Consider the following 18,838-nt stretch of genomic DNA (forward strand, 5'->3'; position numbering starts at 1 on the left):
AATACAACTGATTTTGGACATGTTGGATGCTCTTCTGGTGAGATCCAGCTATGGTCTTTGTAGCCTCATTGATCTGGTCCCAGGCATCATCAAGGGCGTCCTTGAATTTGCAAGACTTGTTGCGCTGTGCAGCCCTGAGTGCCGCTCGTGCTTCTTTGCTCAGCATAAGCTTTGGACATCTTCGAGGCGGCTGGTTACGACAAGATGTAGCGCTGCGCTTCTTTGCGTAGAACAATTCAGAGACCATCTTCTATGAAGGGGGGGGAGATCTAGAGCATCAGAATATTGTCAGTATTGAGCTAAGGCTTTTAACACACCAAAAATAAAATATTTTCTGTGCGTTGGTATTCCAGGAAGTGAACTACATTTGATGCATATATTGAGCCTACCGAACAATTCAAGATCTAGTACACAAATAATAAACCAAAGAAGTAAAGCGCACACAAGAAAACCGAAATGCCAAGAATCTTCAGAATGGCAGTCAGTATTGTAAGCGCCAATAACGAAAGAGACTATTAATATGGAGACGAGCGCATGAACAAATTACTGACCTTTACAGCATCAGGGTTTAGCGTGAATCCCTGTAAGTCAGTGAGGAGAGCCTTGGCCAACAGTGAAGCATGTTTGTAGTTAAGGTCCCACTTTGGAGATCTAAAAACTGCCTCCCACTGGCTGCTACAGACAGTACTGACTAGCATTTGCAATTTCGGCAGGATCTCATCCCCGAGTTTCAGCTGATCGAGAGCAGTATCAGTGTTCGGACCAATACTTATGAGCGCAGTGGGGGCAATCCTGGCAGTCAAAACCATCTCGACCCTGATGCGAAATTCTCAGGACCCGTCAACTTCTCACCAGGATTCCTACTAGGATGGAATACATCCACAAGTCTGCGTTGGTGAAGCTGATGTGGCGCCTCTGCCGACAGCTGCAGGCTGTGTTAATGTGCTTTTGGTGAGCATCACCCCTTCACAGATAGCAGCGGATGGGATGTTGGCTGCTTCTGAGTCATTTGCACAAGCTTGTAAGTTGCTTGCAAAGACCTCGGAAGGCTGCGCTGAGCATTGTATGCGAACACCGGTGGGAACTGTAGGTGCGAGCAGATATTGTGATCCATTGAGACTGATATGAGTAGAAGGAACTTTACAATTGAGTTAGTGATGTACGATAGAGTAGTATGATGGATAACTTACAGCACTTGGGTGGGGTGACCTTCTCGATAGCACAACATTGCGAAAAACACTGGAGATGAGGGATGGCAAACTCCTGAGCAAACACTTGCGCCCAAACAGCAACATCTCCACCAATGCGCTCAGGTGTCGCTTGCAACTCGTGGGGAGTAATATAGATGTCCAAAGGGATTTTCTCAGGCGAGAATGTTGGACCTACTGCCACACCTGCACAGCGGATAATGAGTGAGATGCTGCCATTGAGGCGATCTTGTAAGTTAACCTATGAGAAGAATCAGAAAAGATAATCAAAATTGATACAACTTGAACTTACCACATCAAATATGTCCTGCAGCCCCGCTTCTAGTAGGTCGTCTTGTGTGAGAGTCCTCTTGTCCATCTGTTCCATGGGAGGATTGAATGCAATGTAAGATGGGTGAAGACCCTTAGGTGTCCTCGTCTGATAATGAGTACCATCAATATGCACGTCATGCCTAAGCAGTGCCCTAGCAGCTGCTTGGCGTTCGTTGTTGCTGAAGCCCTCCGCAAATTTTGACAAGTGAAGAGCCAGCTGGAGATGGTGTAGCATAATTAGAGGGTGTTTGCTTGGTTGGTTTGACAGGAGTGGTCATGGTTAGAGGTAGCCTCGCAGCCGAATCCAAAGAGGTGCACGAGTGTTGTATCTAAACGTAAGCAAGCACAAGTGATTATGATACTGATAAAAGGCACAATGCATAGATTGGTTGCCTGGTGGATGATCAATTGCAGGACATTGATGGCTGTCAGCACCTGGGCAGTTTGCTTTCTCTGTTTGCCATCGATGGATGCTTACTGTGGTGTGGGGTGAACTAGTAGATGTGTTTGTTTTCTGTCGATAGATGCACAAGTAAAGTTACCTGTGCAAATACTGATAACTTGAAAAGGCATGATGCACAGATTAGGTGCCTGGCGGATGATCAATTGCAGGATGTTGATGGCTGTCACTGCCTGTCAGCACCTGGGCAGTTTGCTTTCTCTGTTTGCCGTCAATGGATGCTTACTGTGGGGTGAACTAGATCTACTTGGTCTGTTTGCTGTCAATGAATGCTTGAGATCTGTTTTCCATCAATGAATGCTTCAAGCCACGGTAACCTAGATTTACTTGATCTGTTTTCCGTCAATGGATGCTTGCCATGCAGGTACTAACCTACTAGTAGATCTGCTTTCTCTATTTGCCAGTCTATGAATGCTTGAAATCTGTTTTCTATCAATGGATTCTTGCCATGTGGTAACCTAGATCTGCTTTCTCTGTTTTCCGTCAATGAATGCTTGCTGCACAATGGAAGCTGTGCGGGGAGTGTATAGCAAGAAAATCTCAATGTATTCAGTGGAGAACGGTTACATATACAATATAGTCAGTCAATGATGGAATGTAAGTAGTCCGCCATGTCCTCTGTTGCTGCCTCATATTCCTCTCGATCAATGGCTTCCATATTATCACGGTCGGATCTGATGATAGCCAGAACATCATCCGTGTCCTCTTGTGGTGCAGGGAAATGACCAGCTGTGCGTTGAAAAAATATTGGCGTGAGTTAGTATGAAATCGGCATGGTACTTAAGACATACCATTCAATTCATGATCATTCGCAGTGAGTTTGAGGCGGACGCCAACAGCGTTGACTCCAGAGAATCCAGCAAGACTCGCAATCTGATCTAAGCGAGATGAGTGTACAGCATTGGTAGCTGCTCATGAACGCCACTGGCGCTTCAACTCACTGCCAAGCAATGGGTCTGAAATAAGCAGGTTGTGTATGATACCAGCTACCTGAAGTTCCTTGTCATGAATGACTGTACGCAGTCGACGAAATTCAATGTTGAGCCGGACAATTTCTTCACGCACTCAAAGAAGCTTAAAGTATTTTGTTGTGGCTTCTCGATGAGCTGGCTTAGCCCAATCATTACTCCTGATGTCTGCACGTGAGTGGTGTAAAAGGTCAAACTCAGCAAGAAAACTGTAGTCTGCGATATCCTTCCACGAAATATTTGGACACAGCAGATTCACAGCTACAGCCTGAACATTGTAGCGAGTAATAGCCTTCCAAATAGCTTCAGAGCGCCACTGTAAAGCCTTGCTGATTTGCTGCCATAGTTTATACCCTAAAATAATATATTAGCACTGGAGTGAACTTATCAAACCAAATTTACCGGTGCTGGACAATGACAACTTCGAGAGTTCAAACAACCTCATGACGACAAGCCATTCTAGCTCATCAAGTGCCGCACGATATTTACTGAGTGAAGCTTCTTCTTTGAAGCGGTTGTAGTTCTCATCACTGATCTCCCATCGCACTTCAATGCTGAGCTGAATTTCTATATGGGCCACAAGCGCCTCCACATGCTGCAACCTTGCATAGGATGAATCTACCCCAATACGGGTGGCCGTTAGTGCTTGATTGATCTGTGTCAAACTGCTAGCGGAGATTTCAGTGAGGGCGTTGTTAGTCGCTTCACGAGCCAAGTCCCAATCAGCCCTGAATGAGTCACTCAGATCAGGGATGCTACTAACAGTAAGATTGAACTTACCTTCGTTCGGCAAGCTCACCCAGGACCTCGACATAACAGATACAGAGATTGTCTCTTACAGGGAGCTCCTTCAAACACTCAAGATAAGCGCTCTCTTCACGAAGGAATTGAGGGAAGTCGTCGTCAGTGAGTTGTAGCTCAGCTTTGATGATTGTTAGCTCAGCCATGAGGGTCGCGATGACCTTCAATGCTTCCCAATAATGATTCCATAAAAAATTACCTGTCAGATAAATGTAGAACATGTCAGCATTGCAATTACCAAACAAAAATTACAAACTTAGGGCAGCATATTTGTCCTTATCCCAAAATGCAAAGTGTTCTTCAATAGATTGGTGCCGATGGAATGGACTCACATGTCTGGTGCTCTGAGCAAGTTCATTTGAAGCCGAGAAGATATGCTTGCATCCTTCACCTTCACTATGTCCTGTTCCAGGAATATACAATGGATGCCAGTGCAACTGACATTTTCGGTTGTGGGCGTGGCCATGAAAGGCACCCACCATCATGCGGAAGCCAAGGTTAACCACTTGAGGCACCAATGAACTGTTACCCAATGTCTTGGAGAACACACATCCGATATCATAAGTGCAGCCTCCATTGGGTCCATAAACACCAAGGAGTTTGTCAATGAGCGCCAGGGGATATTTGGCCCTGGGAGTCAAGTCAACAACACTCAAATAAAAATGAAACTGACATACAGTTCACCACTTCGAATCATATCACATGCTAAAAGTACAAACCAGTGGCGACAGGCAGCAATGAATATTCCAGATTGATCAAATACAGAAAACATTTTTTTCGTGCTTCAGGTCCAGCGTTTCGCCATCGGTCAACACAAGAGAATGACTGAGAGGGATGTGCTTCAACAGGCTCATCCTGCCAATCATCAACGCGTGAATCAACCTGCAAAATATCATTAAACTTTGTTCATATTAAGATAGATTACTTACATCATAGTGTGCAAACTTCATTTTGAAATCGGTCCACAGCTTTGGGTTCAACCCAATAGTCTGAGCGAGCTGTATGAGAATCCATGCGTGGAGTGTTCCCATATATCGAGGAATCCCACCGCTTCAAGCTGTTGTTGCCATCAATGGATATAAGCCAGTCAAACTCGAGTTTTGGTTCATCTTGGAGCTTATAGAAACACGCAGGGCAGGCATTCAATAGACACCAATTTTGCAGTATCTCGCCCAAGCAATGCCTGCAGACACTGTTGCATGCGATGGATCATCTCTAAATAGATATCATAGGTGACGGAGAATTGCATGGTGAGGTATGGTCGATACGGAATCTGTCAAACCATCAACATATCAATAACAGGCTTGGTTGCAAAGGGAAATACTGACATCGTGAAGAAAAGCAAGTGATTTACATTGTGCTTGAATGCCAAAGCGAGGACATGTACAATGAGATTGATGGTAAGCAGCGAGAGTGTGAAGCGATATCGCAACAGTTGGGTACATTGGCGCACACCCAATGTAACCATAATATATGAGCGTCTCATTGGGATACCTGTGAGAGATGGGCAAGCGAAAAGATGAGCAAGTTCGTTCTAGAGCAGGACAAAATTTAGTAGCTGAATAGAGCGGAGACTGATACTTACTGAATATATCGACAAGTTCAATGTCATCAATCGAAAGGCAGTCTGTTGTGTCCAGAAGTGGCCCATCTGCTATGTCGCCAAGGATGGGCATGCCATCTCCAGAATCTCATGAGTGATATTCTAGATAGGCAGCCACCAGGCGGTCAATTTGAAGGTTCCAGTGGACCATTTGATCTTCTATGCGGTCTTGGCGAATGCGATGATCATGATAGTGGCTACAGTAAGGTAAGCCAAGTGCATAGGTTTATAGGGAGAAATACTTACTATCCACCAATATCAGTGATTTGGTGTGCCAGTCCTTCAAACACCTCGTGTTCACCTCCTTCATGGCTTATTCCAAAGCCTTCGTCTCCTGGGGGCGCTGTATACAGTAGTGTATCAACATCCATACCATGGTCGGCAACCATACTCTCGACTACTTCCCGATCTTTGGCTGACATCTCTGATAGTATAGATGTAAGTGAGGATTGATACTTCAGATGGTGATAAACGAACCTTGAAGTTCCGCTTGATGGAGTGCATCAGCTGCCCCTACGCACTGGTGTTGTTTCCCAGCTGAAAGAACTCGTGTTTGCCGTTGCCGTCCTCTGAAACTGTGCGAAAGGATTGATTTGGAGAGTCCAGTGACCCTGAAAGTGCCTGAGGCGTGAAGGCATGCAGGCGTGGATGATATGGGGAGGGCACGTTGATGACAGAAGGATGGGCTGCAGGCGAGGTGGCAATACTTGGTCTGGATGGGAGAGATGGGAGAGACAGCAGAGACAGCAGAGATGGGAGAGACGAAAGACGGGGAAGACAGCAGAGATGGGAGAGACGGGAGAGACTGCAAAGACGGGAGAGACTGCAGAGACGGGAGAGACTGCAGAGACGGGAGAGACTGCAGAGACTGCAGAGACTGCAGAAACAGTGCTGGGGATGAGCTTGGGGAGAGGGCAATGCTGGGGTAGGCGTAGACACTGTGAAGGATGGTGAGGGGAAAGGGCAAGGGGTGTGAGAACACCAATGTACCTCACATGGATATAATAGGGTTCATGGCAGGGGCAGGTGGATTACATATGCCTAGAATACCTCCGAATACCCGCCCCCACTGTGGATAGGTGTAGCTGTGAAGGTCGTAGATGATTTGGGGCAGTATTTAATGCTGGTGTTGAGGTTTGACGCAAGTAAGCCTAATAATAGTTGATGAGGCACGTAATCACCAAGTATAATAAGGCTTACTAATTGGGCAACCCAGGTGGGACATGTCACGAACGCGTCACTGATTGTCACCGCAAGTCACACATTGCCACGCCACATACAGAAACAAACTGAGAAACAAACTCGAAATAAACGGCAGCTGTCCAGGCTCTAAGTAGTTCGCGTTGGTTTTGACTGCCAGTGGCATGACATGAAAATGACCAAAGAGCCTGACTAGAACACGCGTTGGCGCGCCCTCATCAGGTGGTTGGGATGTGGATTTGACTACTTAGATGGGTTGTCAGTAGTAAACGAGAATAGGGACGGAGCTAGACTTTGAATCATCGAATAGTATTATAGGATACTGGTATTGGATCAGCGCATCAGTTATACATTCGATTACTGAGCGTTTGTCCTCCTGGGTACCCGGCAAGAAGAAATCAATACACAGTTTACATTTGTGACAAGGTCTGATACCGCGAGTCTTAGAGTGATCCTGCGTGCATAAATTGGTGATCAAGCAACCTCAGGATAGTTCTGCATCATGCGCCTGAGTTCCGTCCCCGGAATCCTCGTCTCAAATTCAATTGGGCACGGCCGTTTTGACAACTCCCTGTTCATGTACCCCATGTCATCCACTGGCTTCGTAGGATCCAGAGCAAGCCGGAAGGCCCAAAGAATAAGAAGCGAGTTGATGAACACCGATCTGTATTGATTGAAGTAAGCTCCTCGAAAGATGATGTGCGTGGAAGGATAGCTTTACCTGTTCGCGACATGTTGACCGGGGCATACACTGAAAGGAGTGTCATTCAAAGAACGAATAACTGAAAGACAGTGCATACCGCCGGCCAAACCCGTAGATAAAGTTTTGTAGATCGTCTCTGAGGCGACCTTGGTCATCAATCCAGCGCTGAGGTTTGAACGCGTCAGGCTCAGGGTAGACTTCTGGATCTCGAGAAATGGCCCTAAGGCAATAAGCATTAGTTCCGTCGTGTCATGAACTTGAAGCACGATGCTTACCATTGGTTGCCGAGTACCGTAGTCCCCGCTGGAATACAATAGTTTTCCTGAGGCCAGATTATTATTTACACGATAGGGTTTTCGGACATTACTCGCCCAAATCACGTCGTTGGTTGTTCGGTGAGCCAATCCTGCAGTGTGAATGTAAACTTCAGGGACAAAACTGCGACGAAAGTACACACCGTTGGGACCCACGGGTCTCCATCTTACAGCCTCAGAAATGAAGGCGTGCAGGCGAGGAAGGAAATCTTGGTCGGCGAAGGTCGGCGCTTGAGTGCAGAAACCATTGAATTTACAGAACTGTAACAGGGAATAGAGCTACCTCGCTGCCTTCCGATGACCGCATCGAGCTCTGCTTGAACTGTAGCTTGCTCCTCCGGGAAACAAGCGGCTGCCATGAACACCGTGCATATCGCCACAACAGTCTTTCACCTGATTTCAGCCACATGTCTTCAGAAACAGCATAACAGCACCTTACCGTACTTGATCCAGCTCCGAAAAAGGTACCAGCAAGCGAGGCCGTTTCAGCCTCTGTCAAACCAAAGAGATCGCTACCTTCTAGCATATGTTTCGCGAACGAAGGGCCGATGTCCACATTGCTTTGCTGCAGAACAACTCAGACATTTCGGATAAGAATTGGCAAGCAATGCACACCATTTGCTCTTTCACGCGGTTCAGGTGACTCATGTAGAGTTTCATGCTCCTCTCAAATCCCAGTTTTAACTCTCGACCATACCAAGGAAGGTATCTGAGCCAAGGGATCGTGTCCACCAGATAAGCACCAGGGCGGAGGATTGTATTAGTCATCCTAAAGAGTTGGGTAATTTCAACGACTTCAGGATCAGTCGCAGATGTGGGCGCAGTCGTCCCATATGCAACTTTCATAATCGTCGTCGCAGCATAACTTTAAGATACCTGTGAGCAACGTACCATCATAACCGAAAGCGCTTACGTTGTCACATGGTCTTGGAAGTTGTATGGATCATCAAGGATGTCGAGTACGGTGTTCTTCGCGTGTGACATCTGCAGGGGCTGATATGCCTCAGCTGCTTTAGGTTGGAGATGCGTATGAAGTGCTCTGCATCACATTGAAAAGTACGATTGGATAGGGGGAAGTATCGCGGACTACTAACCTACGCATGCGACGAAACCTTTCCCCAAAGGGTGCAAAGGCGATGCTGATTCCGCCGTTAAACATTTCTCCAGCAGCAATCATGCGAGGACGATCAGCTAGTGATTTGCCTTGATTCTCCATGATATCTACCACGGCCTGCAACGGAATGTTGAGCGTGGATATGACAACCTCGGCATGGAGGGACTGACTTTGTAACGGCCGATAATAACGATGTTCTCAAGTCCTGACCGAATGGTGATTAGAGGACCGTATTCGTCAATCCATCTCGCTACGGTGAGATATGGGCTGATCAGCGATAAGACACTGTCAGAAAGCAATGAATCAACGATGAAATGTTACCTGTGAGGCGGCAGGAAGTGTCCACGAAGTCTCCGAGTAGGAGGGGAGGGAGGGAGAGGAAGGCCACTATTTGATTGAGGAAGGAAACCCCGAGCAATTACTGCTATTATCCCAAGACAAGCCGCAGCACTGAGGACAAGCTGCATGTTGTCAGATATGCGCGGGGTAGGCGGATGCAGCATGGCTGATGGGAGGAGCGCAAGGAAGAATTGGAGAAAAGTCATTGTAAGTCATGGTGCATTCCGAAAAGTTTTGAATGGGTCTTTCTAACACATGCCAGATATCGTTATAGTTAGTAGTTACTTTGAAGATGCTGTATCCGGGGTGTAGATATGACACTAGTTGCTGGCCTGCAATGGTTAGTAGTATCGTAAGTAGTATACATTTCATAATATACCAAGAACAAGGCAACTTGGACACCTGGTCCTGAACGACAATTCATTTGGCAAGCCATGATCGCCCACGTCATGACTCGGATCGGCGACCCAAGTGTAAGTATGTAGGAGCATTTTAGAATCCTGGCAGACGGACCATAGGAAATTCGCATGACAATCACTTCTGCCGCTTGGTTGTAGCCTGTAGGCGCTATATGTAGCTAGGCCTGGGTTTGACTTTGAAGTTAACTTTCAACGTTCGAGCTCAGGCTATTATTAGCGAATGATTTGGCGATGTAGGCGCATGTCCTTTCTCGCTACTCTCAGTGAAACTAGCACTGCTCGCTATCAGTGAGACCAGTACTAATCCTCTCAGTGAAACAGGTGACGTCAGAATCAGGTTTGAACGCCACAAATAATTAAACTCAAAACCTCGCATGTTCGTTAAGACTGGCAGACTTGTCCCTCAAACTCTGTCGTGGAGTCTGTGCAGATTTCACAGATCGGTCATTTCCTGCATATCCTCAGAACCAGAAGCTTACATACAGTCAAGTTTGCCATCTAAGTCCAGCATTCATCATCCCAGTGACGCTCGACTCCCCACCCCACTATCACCGCCCGGCGTCGGGAACGTCTTCTCGCCACCACCCCGATCCGACACGAACGCTCGATATCTAGTTTGTCCGTGATCACTATCACCAACCTGAAAAAAGAAAACAACACTCACATCCTCCCAAGCCTTTCCTGTTCCTCACGCGAAACAGATGGCCGTGTCGTTTTAAGCACTTTCAATAGATGCTCTTGAGTGATTTCGTGCTGCGGAAACATTAATCATTTTTGATGAACCTGCGCAAGGAAGCATACCTTTTTAGGAGTGACCACAGCCCTGCTATCCGCATCCATCCTCCCAGATTTCGACGCCCTGATTTGCTGCAGCTACAGACCAATTCAGTCACAAGTACTCTTGCCACCACGAACGCAGTGCTTACCCGCTGCTGCATCTTCGTCTCATCTGCCTTGGACGTTGTGTTCGCTGCATCCTTCCCAGCGCCCAGCACCACATACTTCACCGGGGTCTCACCACTCAGCCCAACACCAACCCTCCTCCGGCCCACCTCAACATCAACACCACCGTCATCACCATTCGCCTTCTCAACATCAATGGCAGCATGCACCACCTCCAGATGCGCGTTGTAAACAAGCGCCTGCAAGTCAGCGCCCGAGAAGCCCTCAGTCATGCGTGCAAGCTCGTCAAAGTCCACAGATGGTGCAAGCGTTAGCTTCCGGGATACTGCAGCCAAGATCTGAACAGGAGCACAAGAAATGTCAATACCGCGATACGAAGCATAGTGGGGTACTGACATCTTTACGGTCTTCAATACCAGGCAGATCGCATAGCAAAGATTTATCCAGCCGTCCAGGACGAAGCAGTGCAGAATCAATGAGGTCTGGTCGACTGGGTGGAATATCAACAATCAGACGTGATGGTAAAGGGTGAGGACCCACCTCGTTGCAGCGAGGACATAGACGCCCTCAAGCCCCTCGGCACCATCCATCTGGGTTAGCATCTGGTTTACAACGCGGTCGGTTACGCCAGTACTGTCATGTCCTCTGCACAGACATTCAGCTCTAGAAGAGAGAACGCATAATAGGAAATCAACCTCTTGGGTGCAATCGAGTCAAACTCGTCGAAAAAGAGCACGCAGGGTTTGGCAGCCGATGCACGATCGAAGATGTCTCTTACCTAGACAGAGTCAATATTTCCCTCAGAAACGTCATGTATGCGTACCGATTTTTCACTCTGTCCAATATATTTATTCAGCAGCTCGGGGCCTTTGATGCTGATGAAGTTGAGCCCGCACTCTTTCGCGACGGCTGACGCAAGTAGCGTTTTGCCACAACCAGGGTAGCCGTACAGGAGCAGCCTACATTGCTTAAATAAATGACATCCCGACAAAGAGCATTAAAGACGCACCCAGATCTCAGTCTCAACGGAGACTGCTTAAACAACTGAGCATATTTTGTCGGCCACTCAAGGGTCTCCCTCAACACGATTTTCGTGTCTTTCAAGCCTGCTCACCACCACAATTAATGAACCAACGCTCGATATCCTCAAAGAGAAGCACGCACCGCCAATGTCAGCCCACTCTACGTCCGACTTTTGCAAAGGCACATCCCTCAGTGAGAGAGGCACAAAGCCCTCGTGAGCTTCCACGAAATCTCTCGCAGAAAGCGTCACCTTCCCAAACGCTCGTCAAACAATGAAACATGCGCATCAGTCGATGCTCACCTTCTCAACGCCAACGCCAGCTTCCGACACCGCCCGTCCAACAGCGACCTGTATCGTCCGCGTCACAAGATCCCGCAGATCTACAGGGGAGTAACCCTCCGTCTCCACCGCGAGCCGAGTATATTCCGGTGGGTCCGACTCATCGATAACAAAGGTCAATGGCTCCTTAGCCATAGAAAGACGGCGCGACACATGACTAGCGAGAATCTGTTCAAGCCGCTTCAACTTACAAAGTCCCAGCAATCCTAGAACACACCCACCTCCTTCCGCGCCTCCCTTCCCGGCGGAGGGATAGACACGACACCCTTGAAAATATGCAGCGTGTGCAGTAACGCGTGCACACTAGTCTGACTCTCTGCTGTAGCGAGGAGCACGATTCCACGGAAGTTGGAAGGTGCAAGGCGTGCGTTGGAGCTGTAGTGCATGAGGAAGAGCTCTGTTATATGCCGCTGGTGGAAGGAGTCCGCTTGTTCAACTTCCGCAGTACAGACTTTGTCGAGGTTATCGAAGACGAGTACGGAGGGGCTGTGCCATCGCGCTAGTACAAAGAGGTGACGAAAGAGGGCACCGAGGGTTTGAGCGGGCTTGGATGCGAGCGCGGAGAAGTCGATATAATGTATGGCTGATCGATGTCATTTAATATGGATGATACCGAGTAGCAAACGAGTTTGTTGAGCCGGAAAAGCACAAGAATGATTGAAATATCCCACTCACAAGCATACACGCGTTCATCTGCTTCTAGTCTGCGAGCAATCTCCTTCGCAACTGATGTCTTACCCATACCCTGACGACCTGTGATCAAGATGCCAGGTACTACGGTACGTGCGTGCATGCAAGACAGGCATCAGACAGACAGAATATATCCAAATTCCAAGGGTGCAAAATGCATCAGAATCCGTCAAAACCAAAATCTGACTGAACCACGCACCTCCCCGAACGAAGTCCTTGCGAGCATGTACGGCGTAGTTGGCAACGCAAGTTTTTATCGTATCTTCGAGGATATCGGTGACGCCTGATAGGGAAATCGATGGTTCTGCCGATATTGTTGCGGCAGGTGAAGGCGATGAGGACGATGTGGACGCGAGACTAACGAGACGATGAGTATATGTCGTGGCCAAAGGAGTGTAAAGCTTACTCATCGAAGTTCACATTTATTGCGGGCCCATCCTCACGAACACCTGTGAGCAAGACCCTACCACAATGTCACAAAATATAAGTTGTGGTGGAGCGACCGCAAGAAAAGAAAGCAGCGTACCGAACGAGATCCCAGTCCTCCACCCCATCCTTCACTTCACCAAAAAACACCACATGAGTCTCCAGAACGCGATCAGAGATTCCCAGCCACACTTCCCAGCCATCCTTTCCGTTCCCTTCATCTCTCTTTGCCCCTGCCTCTCTTTGTGATCCTGGGCGCAGTATCTGTGCGTCACCATCCTCCTGCTCAGCTTCAGTACTTGACTTGGCATTAGCGTTGTTACCGGTACCGGAGTTTAGGATGTCCGTCGGATCCTTGGGCGGCTCCAACCGACGCGCATGCGCGCACCACCAACCCGAGCGTGGAGGGTCAGGGTTTGTGTCGAACGGGATATATCGAGTACCCGTAAGGAGCGATAGAGTACAAGGATGAATATATGCACGTGTTTTGCCATCGCGTGGAATAATGGATTCGGGGAAGTTGACAAGGCGGGCAGGAAGCGCTCGGAGGATTTCGGACGGATATGAGGGTTTGTCTTGTGTTGATGGAACTGTTCCAGGCTCTATGCTTGTTGAAGATGAAGCTTTGGTTTCGAGTTTCGATTTCCTATGCGACTTTGGGGCGATGCTAACCTCGGTATCGGTTGTGAGCAGCGCTGCTGTAGTTGCAGGCGTGTCGAGCGCGACTGGGTATTGAGGGAAAGATATGGGTTAGCAGGATGAATGATAGTATGAGGTACACACCAATTCTTAGCCGTACTCTCGTCCGCCCAAGCACCCAAACATCGATCTCTTGTCCAACATTCGCGACCCTCACCTGGGAGAGGAGAGTGCCTTCAACGTGCGCTGCATGTAGTTCCTAGGACAGGTGGAGTTAAGCCGGTCAGACAACCAGGTGTCAACACCTACAACTACGTCCCAGTCGTCTGCACTGAGGGGTTCAGTGCTCACTGTCTTGGCGTATGGGAGATCGTATAATAATCCTAGTTCCACCTGCCGATTCAAAACGATATCATCAGCCAGGAAAGAAAGCAGCTGCAAGTTGACGCACCAAATCTCCCTCCTTGAAGCCCAAGCCTGCCGCATACTGTGGGTCTATCTCCAGAGTCTCTATTCCACGTGCACCAGCGGTAGAGTTGAATGAAGCAAGGGATGACGCAGAGGCCATGCCAGTCCAGCCAACATAGGCCTCTCGTCCCTCGCCATCGGTGGGTTTGAGGTGAACAGCAAGTGTTTGCGGACGCTGTAATCACAGTTAGAATAGGTCCCAGAGAGGGTCGGGGTGAGAACATACAATCTGTCTCTCGAGAAGAGGGCCATACACTGATATTGGAAGATTGACCAGGGATGATTTTAGCGATACAAAGTGCACTTTTACGCGTCGGGGCATTTTGTGGACAACCAAGTGGATGATCACTGAATACTACAGTCACGACGGCGAAACATATAAAGTAGGCAAACACCAATCGAAATCCACTTAAACACCACTTCCAATCATTTCGACTCTTATAAAATATTCAAACATCCGGAACACAAGAAAAGTATTGACGCAGTCAGATGAAGGAGGAAGTCATCGATATGTCTCAGTCCTAGGCAAAGCGCGGAGTTCCAAAGGTAAAGTCAGTCATTGATGCATCGGAAACATTCTAACGAGCATAGTTGACGCACAACTTATTATTTCTAATTAGCAGGCATGATGCATTAGCCCTACAGGAACTGGTGCCGCTCAGGCTGCCAGCTCATCAGACTAGCTTGAGCAGAACATTTGACCGGTGTAAATCTATTAGTATTACAAAGCGCAGGGGTTATGGTCAGTAATGAATCCAGGATCCAAAGCAAACTACTACTCACATTCCTATCATTACACTGTTTGTTGCAGCAGTCACTGTTCTCGTTGCACTGAATGCCTATTTTTTTGCATGCACTGACAGACATAGATGCTGTCAAAGCGGAAATAACGATGAGGACGGGGAAACGCATTATTTGTCCGAGGTATGACAGGTTATACGAGATTTGCCAATGAGACTCTTTCTAAGGTGGGGGTCGGACGTTGAAGACGGCTTCAACATTTATACCCGGAAAATCGTGCTGGGGTAGGACACGGAAGTTCCACTCATGGGTTGGCAGAATGGTTGCGCCTGACGAAAATTCACGGCGAGAATGTATGCAGAACCTAGTGGCAGAACCTAATAGCAGAACCAACAATCCAGAATGCAAACCGTAAACTTACATTAACAGGCTATTGATGCTAAGATTGTAGAGGCTATGGCCGCTATAGCAGCTTTCCATCAGGAGAAAAGGCCACACATCTCACTGTGTCTTCATGGAGAAGATAGGCTGACTAGTATTGTCGATATTCCGAAGTCGTGCTGTCTTGTCAGATGATGCACTTGCAAGGATACGGTTATTGCGTGATAATGGGATGGCTTTAACTTACACGATGCCGATGTCCCAGTGGTGGTGATGAAAGTCAAATGACCCGGAGATAAGCGCCAAAGGACCTAACGAAGGACCAAGTCATAGACAAAACTTTTCCAGTACTGTGTCCCTTGCAAGAGTGTTTTGAGCAATTCGCCCGTACTTGATATCTCATAATTTAATCGAGCGCTCGTTGTCGCCATCATCGTCGCATCGGGATGAATAGTGAACCGCGCACACGGCGTACATGTGCCCCGTCTCGATTGGTCCAAGGTTGGTCTCTCCGCTCTCAGGCATTCCATACTCTTACCGTTTCACCAATCTCACTATCCCATCTTCACTCCCGCTTGCTACTTCCTTGCTGCCCGGCGACAATGCTGTATTCCACTGCCTTTATCCTTCTACTTCTCGCCTTTTTGCTTACCACTCTCCAAGTCCCATACTCGCAGTCGAAAGCGTCGTCAGAACAAGTGGTAAGTGTCGTTCGTGGGGCAGGTACAAAATAGAATACTGTTCAACCTACGAGCAAGTGAAGGACACTCAAAAATTCATCGCGCGTTGGTGTAAGTCTTACATCCTACACAATCAGCATGGGTTAAAGATTGTGGGCGGAGAGTCTGAAACGAAAATCATACAGTCATTGGCTGAGCGGTGCTCGTGATACTACATTGTAAATTCCCCATCACTCCTAATCCCTCACAGGAAAGCCCTTGTTAGGCTCCAGCTCTTCGTGCCCTGGCTCATATAATCGTCGGTCAATCTCGCAGCCCTAAGGAAGAGTGATCCATCCAGCGCTTCTGCGCCCTCCAGCTCTGTGCCCTTGAAGTAGCCCTGAGGCCGTGCACCATAAAGCGAAGAGAAATGCGCAAGGGCCCGTTGAGTCTTCAGCATATGATCATTTGAGTGCAGTATCGCCGACTGAATGAGGTCGAGGAATGGATTACCGACTGTGTCTGCTGAGGAAGCGGGTGTGGAGGTGGCATTGAGGAAACCTTGGATATCTAGTCGAGGAGCGCCGCGCGCGATCCACCACGTGAGACTGGTTCCAAAGTATGCGCGAAGTAAAAGAACTTGAGAGTTTTGTGTCAAGTAAGGCAACAGAGATGGGAGGAAGAGACTCGACGTGACCAGATGCATCCTTCACCGTCCCGAAATCAGCAATTATTTTTTTGCAGACGACTACATTGGCACCGCTTACAAGAAGAATTCTGCTGTGAAACCTCTGTCTTTGCTCCATCCGCCAATAGCATAGAGGATAGTGTTGATCCAAACACATTCTTCCATCTTGCGTTCGATTTCGCCTGGCTGTGACAGGTCGATCGTCCATTGCTCGACGTAGCGCCATATATTAGCACCATGCTCTGATAGCAGCCCGTCAACATCACCAAAGTACCTCTTCATTTCCTTCGGTGCGAATTTTGAATCTCGCATGATCTTAGCAAGAACAGAGAATGCATGGTTTCTTTGCGGTCGTGGGAGCTGAGAAGGTGCAATAGGAATCTTTGTATTAAGGAAAAGCGAGGCAAGCCGAGTTGTCGTCTCCTCCACTGCAGTAGTGCCGCCATGCTCCAATAGAGACGATGGCAACGACATGGGCTCGTGCACGCTAGTCAATGCGAGACCTTTGAGACCTCTATCAGCGATCTGTTTACGACAGCGGGTTGTTCCACCGCTCACCTTCAGCGACCATGCCCGGGATACCAAATTCCGTGCCGTGTCCCACATGGATGAGGGCGTGGAATAGACCCCACAGGAAGCGGGTCAACATTGCCGGTTGAGTGGATGCATCTCGTCCATCTATAAAGTTGAACTTCTGAGAGAAGACGTATTCGTCCAGAGTGGCACTGACGCCCTTTTCTTCGATAACCTTAATGAAGAAGGTTATGTATGCAGCATAGAAGCTGACAAGATATTGAGCCGGGCCTCAGCTCAAGTATCATGCGAAACTCACTTGTCGTCACCCAGATGTTCGATGAAGTTCTCTTCAGTGATCGCTTCGGGAGGCTCGATAGCTGGACGCTGGGAGGCGCTCTCTTGCTTGTAAAACTGTTCGATCAGAGATCCACTCGCGCCCATAGCATAAAGTGCCAGCGCATGATGAGTGATATGGCTTTATCCATGGTCGAATCAGCAAACTGGGACATGGACTATAGTAAATGTATGCGCACTTGTGGTACCGCAGGTGGTTGTGGAAAATATGGTACTTGGTATGATTATCCGTCAAGACATATCTCAAAGCTGCAACTGCTTCTGCAGAAGCCCCAGGGTACCGCGCGGGGCAGAGCACGGTCGGCGGGGGAGATGGGGAGGGAAACAACGCATCGACTTCGTCGATGTGACAAGTGTGTTGAACTGTAACTTTAGTCATCTTTGAGTGACATAGAAGGACAAGTACTTACATGCATGACTACTCGCGAGCATGCATTTATACCCATGTCCTGGATACTGAGCTGTGATTCTCGTGCATTTGAGGAACTTTGTCTGGACCCAAAACGTCACTTATGACGAACAGCTGACGAAGCTTCTAAGCACTTGCGCAGCCGCCAAAACCTCTATTGGGCAACAAGCTATAAGTCCTCAGATGATACGGTGACTTGCTAGTTGACCTTGATGAGGCGTCTTTGCGGCTGATGGATAGGCCCGACTGCTGGGACAATTGTCTGACAAGTGCCCCGGAATTACGTTGTACGATCAGCCGGATGATGACAGAAATTGTCTGACGAGTCTGGTTTTGCCCCACAGCTGCAGTGCGTGTAATCCATCGGAAAGGGACGAAAATATTGTCTGACTTCGGCGTTCTGCAAAGTAAAAGTGCAGTCAGTTCTTCAAAGCTCGACGCGTTGAGGCCTCGGTAAGTAAAAGGTCAGGTGAAAATGACGCGGCGCATGTGACACGGCACGTGCACTGCTTATGCCTTTCAACTGCGCATACATTACCTTCAAACATCATTAATGCATTTACGTCGCTCGAAACACTTTGAATTTTCGTTATCGATGAATATCCATCTACGTACAGACCCTAGAGTGCTGAAATGCACATCGCACCTCATTTACATTACTAGTGCTTGTCATGCCCAAACTCCACGTTCGTATAGCATGGCCCGAGGAAGTATCAATCGCAAGTAGTAGTACGCCCTGTACTGTCTCTAATGGTGGTCTAATGTTAGCTCTCAGATGATTTATTCGGGCTATGTCAGTCTGCCGAGCCTCGTCCCCCACCTTGTCAAGTCACATGCACCCTCAGTAGTATCGGTATGTCGAGCCGCCGGACCCATGCTGCGTCAAGCCTTACCCATGCCCGCGTCAAGCCACATGGCAGTACCATGTCAAGCCCCACCCATGCTGCATAAAGCCTTGAGCATGCCGCGTCAATGTTGTTTAGTGCCGCGTCACGACCGCGTCGAGCTTGACACGGGCCACGTCACTGAGCTTCATGCAGCACCATGTAGGTGCAAGAAATACTTTCTGTCTATCATACTTGTTGAGTACTAACGTTTACAGAGTTCGCAGGGAGTGCAATATTTCACGAGGAAAGTAATTATTCGAGTTTAATGTCTTC

The 18,838-nt window shown here is 48.2% G+C and overlaps 8 protein-coding genes across 8 annotated transcripts; all 8 read right to left on the bottom strand.

Annotated features, from left to right (window-relative positions):
* Nucleotides 1–1,140: 1,140 nt before the first annotated feature.
* On the bottom strand, nucleotides 1,141–1,755 carry EDB91DRAFT_1046250 (uncharacterized protein; the record flags this gene model as incomplete). Its single annotated transcript, XM_041313251.1, has 2 exons — nucleotides 1,141–1,449; nucleotides 1,501–1,755. 2 exons carry the CDS (start codon nucleotides 1,753–1,755, stop codon nucleotides 1,141–1,143), a joined length of 564 nt encoding a protein of 187 aa, XP_041181765.1.
* A 1,137-nt stretch (nucleotides 1,756–2,892) lies between these two features.
* On the bottom strand, nucleotides 2,893–3,042 carry EDB91DRAFT_1045865 (uncharacterized protein; the record flags this gene model as incomplete). The annotated part of the gene is made up of 1 exon (XM_041313216.1): nucleotides 2,893–3,042. A coding segment is annotated over one exon (150 nt), but the record flags the coding sequence as incomplete, so codon positions are not given.
* A 3-nt stretch (nucleotides 3,043–3,045) lies between these two features.
* Nucleotides 3,046–3,282, bottom strand: EDB91DRAFT_1045863 (uncharacterized protein; the record flags this gene model as incomplete). Its single annotated transcript, XM_041313215.1, has 1 exon — nucleotides 3,046–3,282. A coding segment is annotated over one exon (237 nt), but the record flags the coding sequence as incomplete, so codon positions are not given.
* A 33-nt stretch (nucleotides 3,283–3,315) lies between these two features.
* EDB91DRAFT_1046122 (uncharacterized protein) lies at nucleotides 3,316–4,231 on the bottom strand (the record flags this gene model as incomplete). The annotated part of the gene is made up of 3 exons (XM_041313242.1): nucleotides 3,316–3,676; nucleotides 3,729–3,948; nucleotides 4,006–4,231. 3 exons carry the CDS (start codon nucleotides 4,229–4,231, stop codon nucleotides 3,316–3,318), a joined length of 807 nt encoding a protein of 268 aa, XP_041181768.1.
* Nucleotides 4,232–5,440: 1,209 nt separating this feature from the next.
* Nucleotides 5,441–6,367, bottom strand: EDB91DRAFT_1244042 (uncharacterized protein; the record flags this gene model as incomplete). The annotated part of the gene is made up of 4 exons (XM_041322366.1): nucleotides 5,441–5,549; nucleotides 5,599–5,776; nucleotides 5,830–6,290; nucleotides 6,348–6,367. 4 exons carry the CDS (start codon nucleotides 6,365–6,367, stop codon nucleotides 5,441–5,443), a joined length of 768 nt encoding a protein of 255 aa, XP_041181769.1.
* A 311-nt stretch (nucleotides 6,368–6,678) lies between these two features.
* On the bottom strand, nucleotides 6,679–9,435 carry EDB91DRAFT_690571 (cytochrome P450). Its single transcript, XM_041328114.1, has 13 exons — nucleotides 9,005–9,435; nucleotides 8,854–8,950; nucleotides 8,664–8,800; nucleotides 8,483–8,608; nucleotides 8,185–8,434; nucleotides 8,009–8,134; nucleotides 7,853–7,955; nucleotides 7,713–7,799; nucleotides 7,627–7,661; nucleotides 7,531–7,577; nucleotides 7,353–7,475; nucleotides 7,274–7,303; nucleotides 6,679–7,216 (listed from the first exon to the last, which is right to left on the bottom strand). Exons 1-13 carry the CDS (start codon nucleotides 9,226–9,228, stop codon nucleotides 7,027–7,029), a joined length of 1,575 nt encoding a protein of 524 aa, XP_041181770.1. The 5' UTR covers nucleotides 9,229–9,435; the 3' UTR covers nucleotides 6,679–7,026.
* Nucleotides 9,436–9,955: 520 nt separating this feature from the next.
* On the bottom strand, nucleotides 9,956–14,421 carry EDB91DRAFT_1303811 (P-loop containing nucleoside triphosphate hydrolase protein; the record flags this gene model as incomplete). Its single annotated transcript, XM_041325010.1, has 20 exons — nucleotides 14,157–14,421; nucleotides 13,914–14,105; nucleotides 13,772–13,855; nucleotides 13,607–13,721; nucleotides 12,924–13,548; nucleotides 12,804–12,860; nucleotides 12,597–12,754; nucleotides 12,383–12,460; nucleotides 11,929–12,290; nucleotides 11,669–11,875; nucleotides 11,509–11,617; nucleotides 11,354–11,450; nucleotides 11,168–11,303; nucleotides 11,040–11,122; nucleotides 10,885–10,989; nucleotides 10,741–10,834; nucleotides 10,368–10,682; nucleotides 10,243–10,314; nucleotides 10,106–10,194; nucleotides 9,956–10,052 (listed from the first exon to the last, which is right to left on the bottom strand). The coding sequence occupies exons 1-20, from the start codon at nucleotides 14,250–14,252 to the stop codon at nucleotides 9,956–9,958; spliced, it is 3,171 nt and encodes a 1,056-aa protein (XP_041181771.1). The 5' UTR covers nucleotides 14,253–14,421.
* Nucleotides 14,422–15,976: 1,555 nt separating this feature from the next.
* Nucleotides 15,977–18,147, bottom strand: EDB91DRAFT_1217151 (uncharacterized protein; the record flags this gene model as incomplete). The annotated part of the gene is made up of 6 exons (XM_041320848.1): nucleotides 17,680–18,147; nucleotides 17,449–17,605; nucleotides 17,232–17,390; nucleotides 16,958–17,181; nucleotides 16,479–16,902; nucleotides 15,977–16,418 (listed from the first exon to the last, which is right to left on the bottom strand). The coding sequence occupies exons 1-6, from the start codon at nucleotides 17,699–17,701 to the stop codon at nucleotides 15,977–15,979; spliced, it is 1,428 nt and encodes a 475-aa protein (XP_041181772.1). The 5' UTR covers nucleotides 17,702–18,147.
* Between the last annotated feature and the right edge of the window lie 691 nt (nucleotides 18,148–18,838).

The sequence above is a fragment of the Suillus paluster genome (genome assembly GCF_016628075.1).
Source record: "Suillus paluster strain FC165 chromosome Unknown EDB91scaffold_6, whole genome shotgun sequence".
NCBI classification, from domain to species: Eukaryota; Fungi; Basidiomycota; class Agaricomycetes; order Boletales; family Suillaceae; genus Suillus; species Suillus paluster.

Coding starts and splice junctions, on each gene's coding strand:
- EDB91DRAFT_690571 (XM_041328114.1), bottom strand. CDS start 9,228: ATGACTTTTCTCCAATTCTTCCTTGCGCTCCTCCCATCAGCCATGCTG. Junction 8,951..9,004: donor CACTTCCTGCCGCCTCACAG/GTAACATTTCAT, acceptor ATCGCTGATCAG/CCCATATCTCACCGTAGCGA. Junction 7,476..7,530: donor ACGGTACTCGGCAACCAATG/GTAAGCATCGTG, acceptor TTATTGCCTTAG/GGCCATTTCTCGAGATCCAG.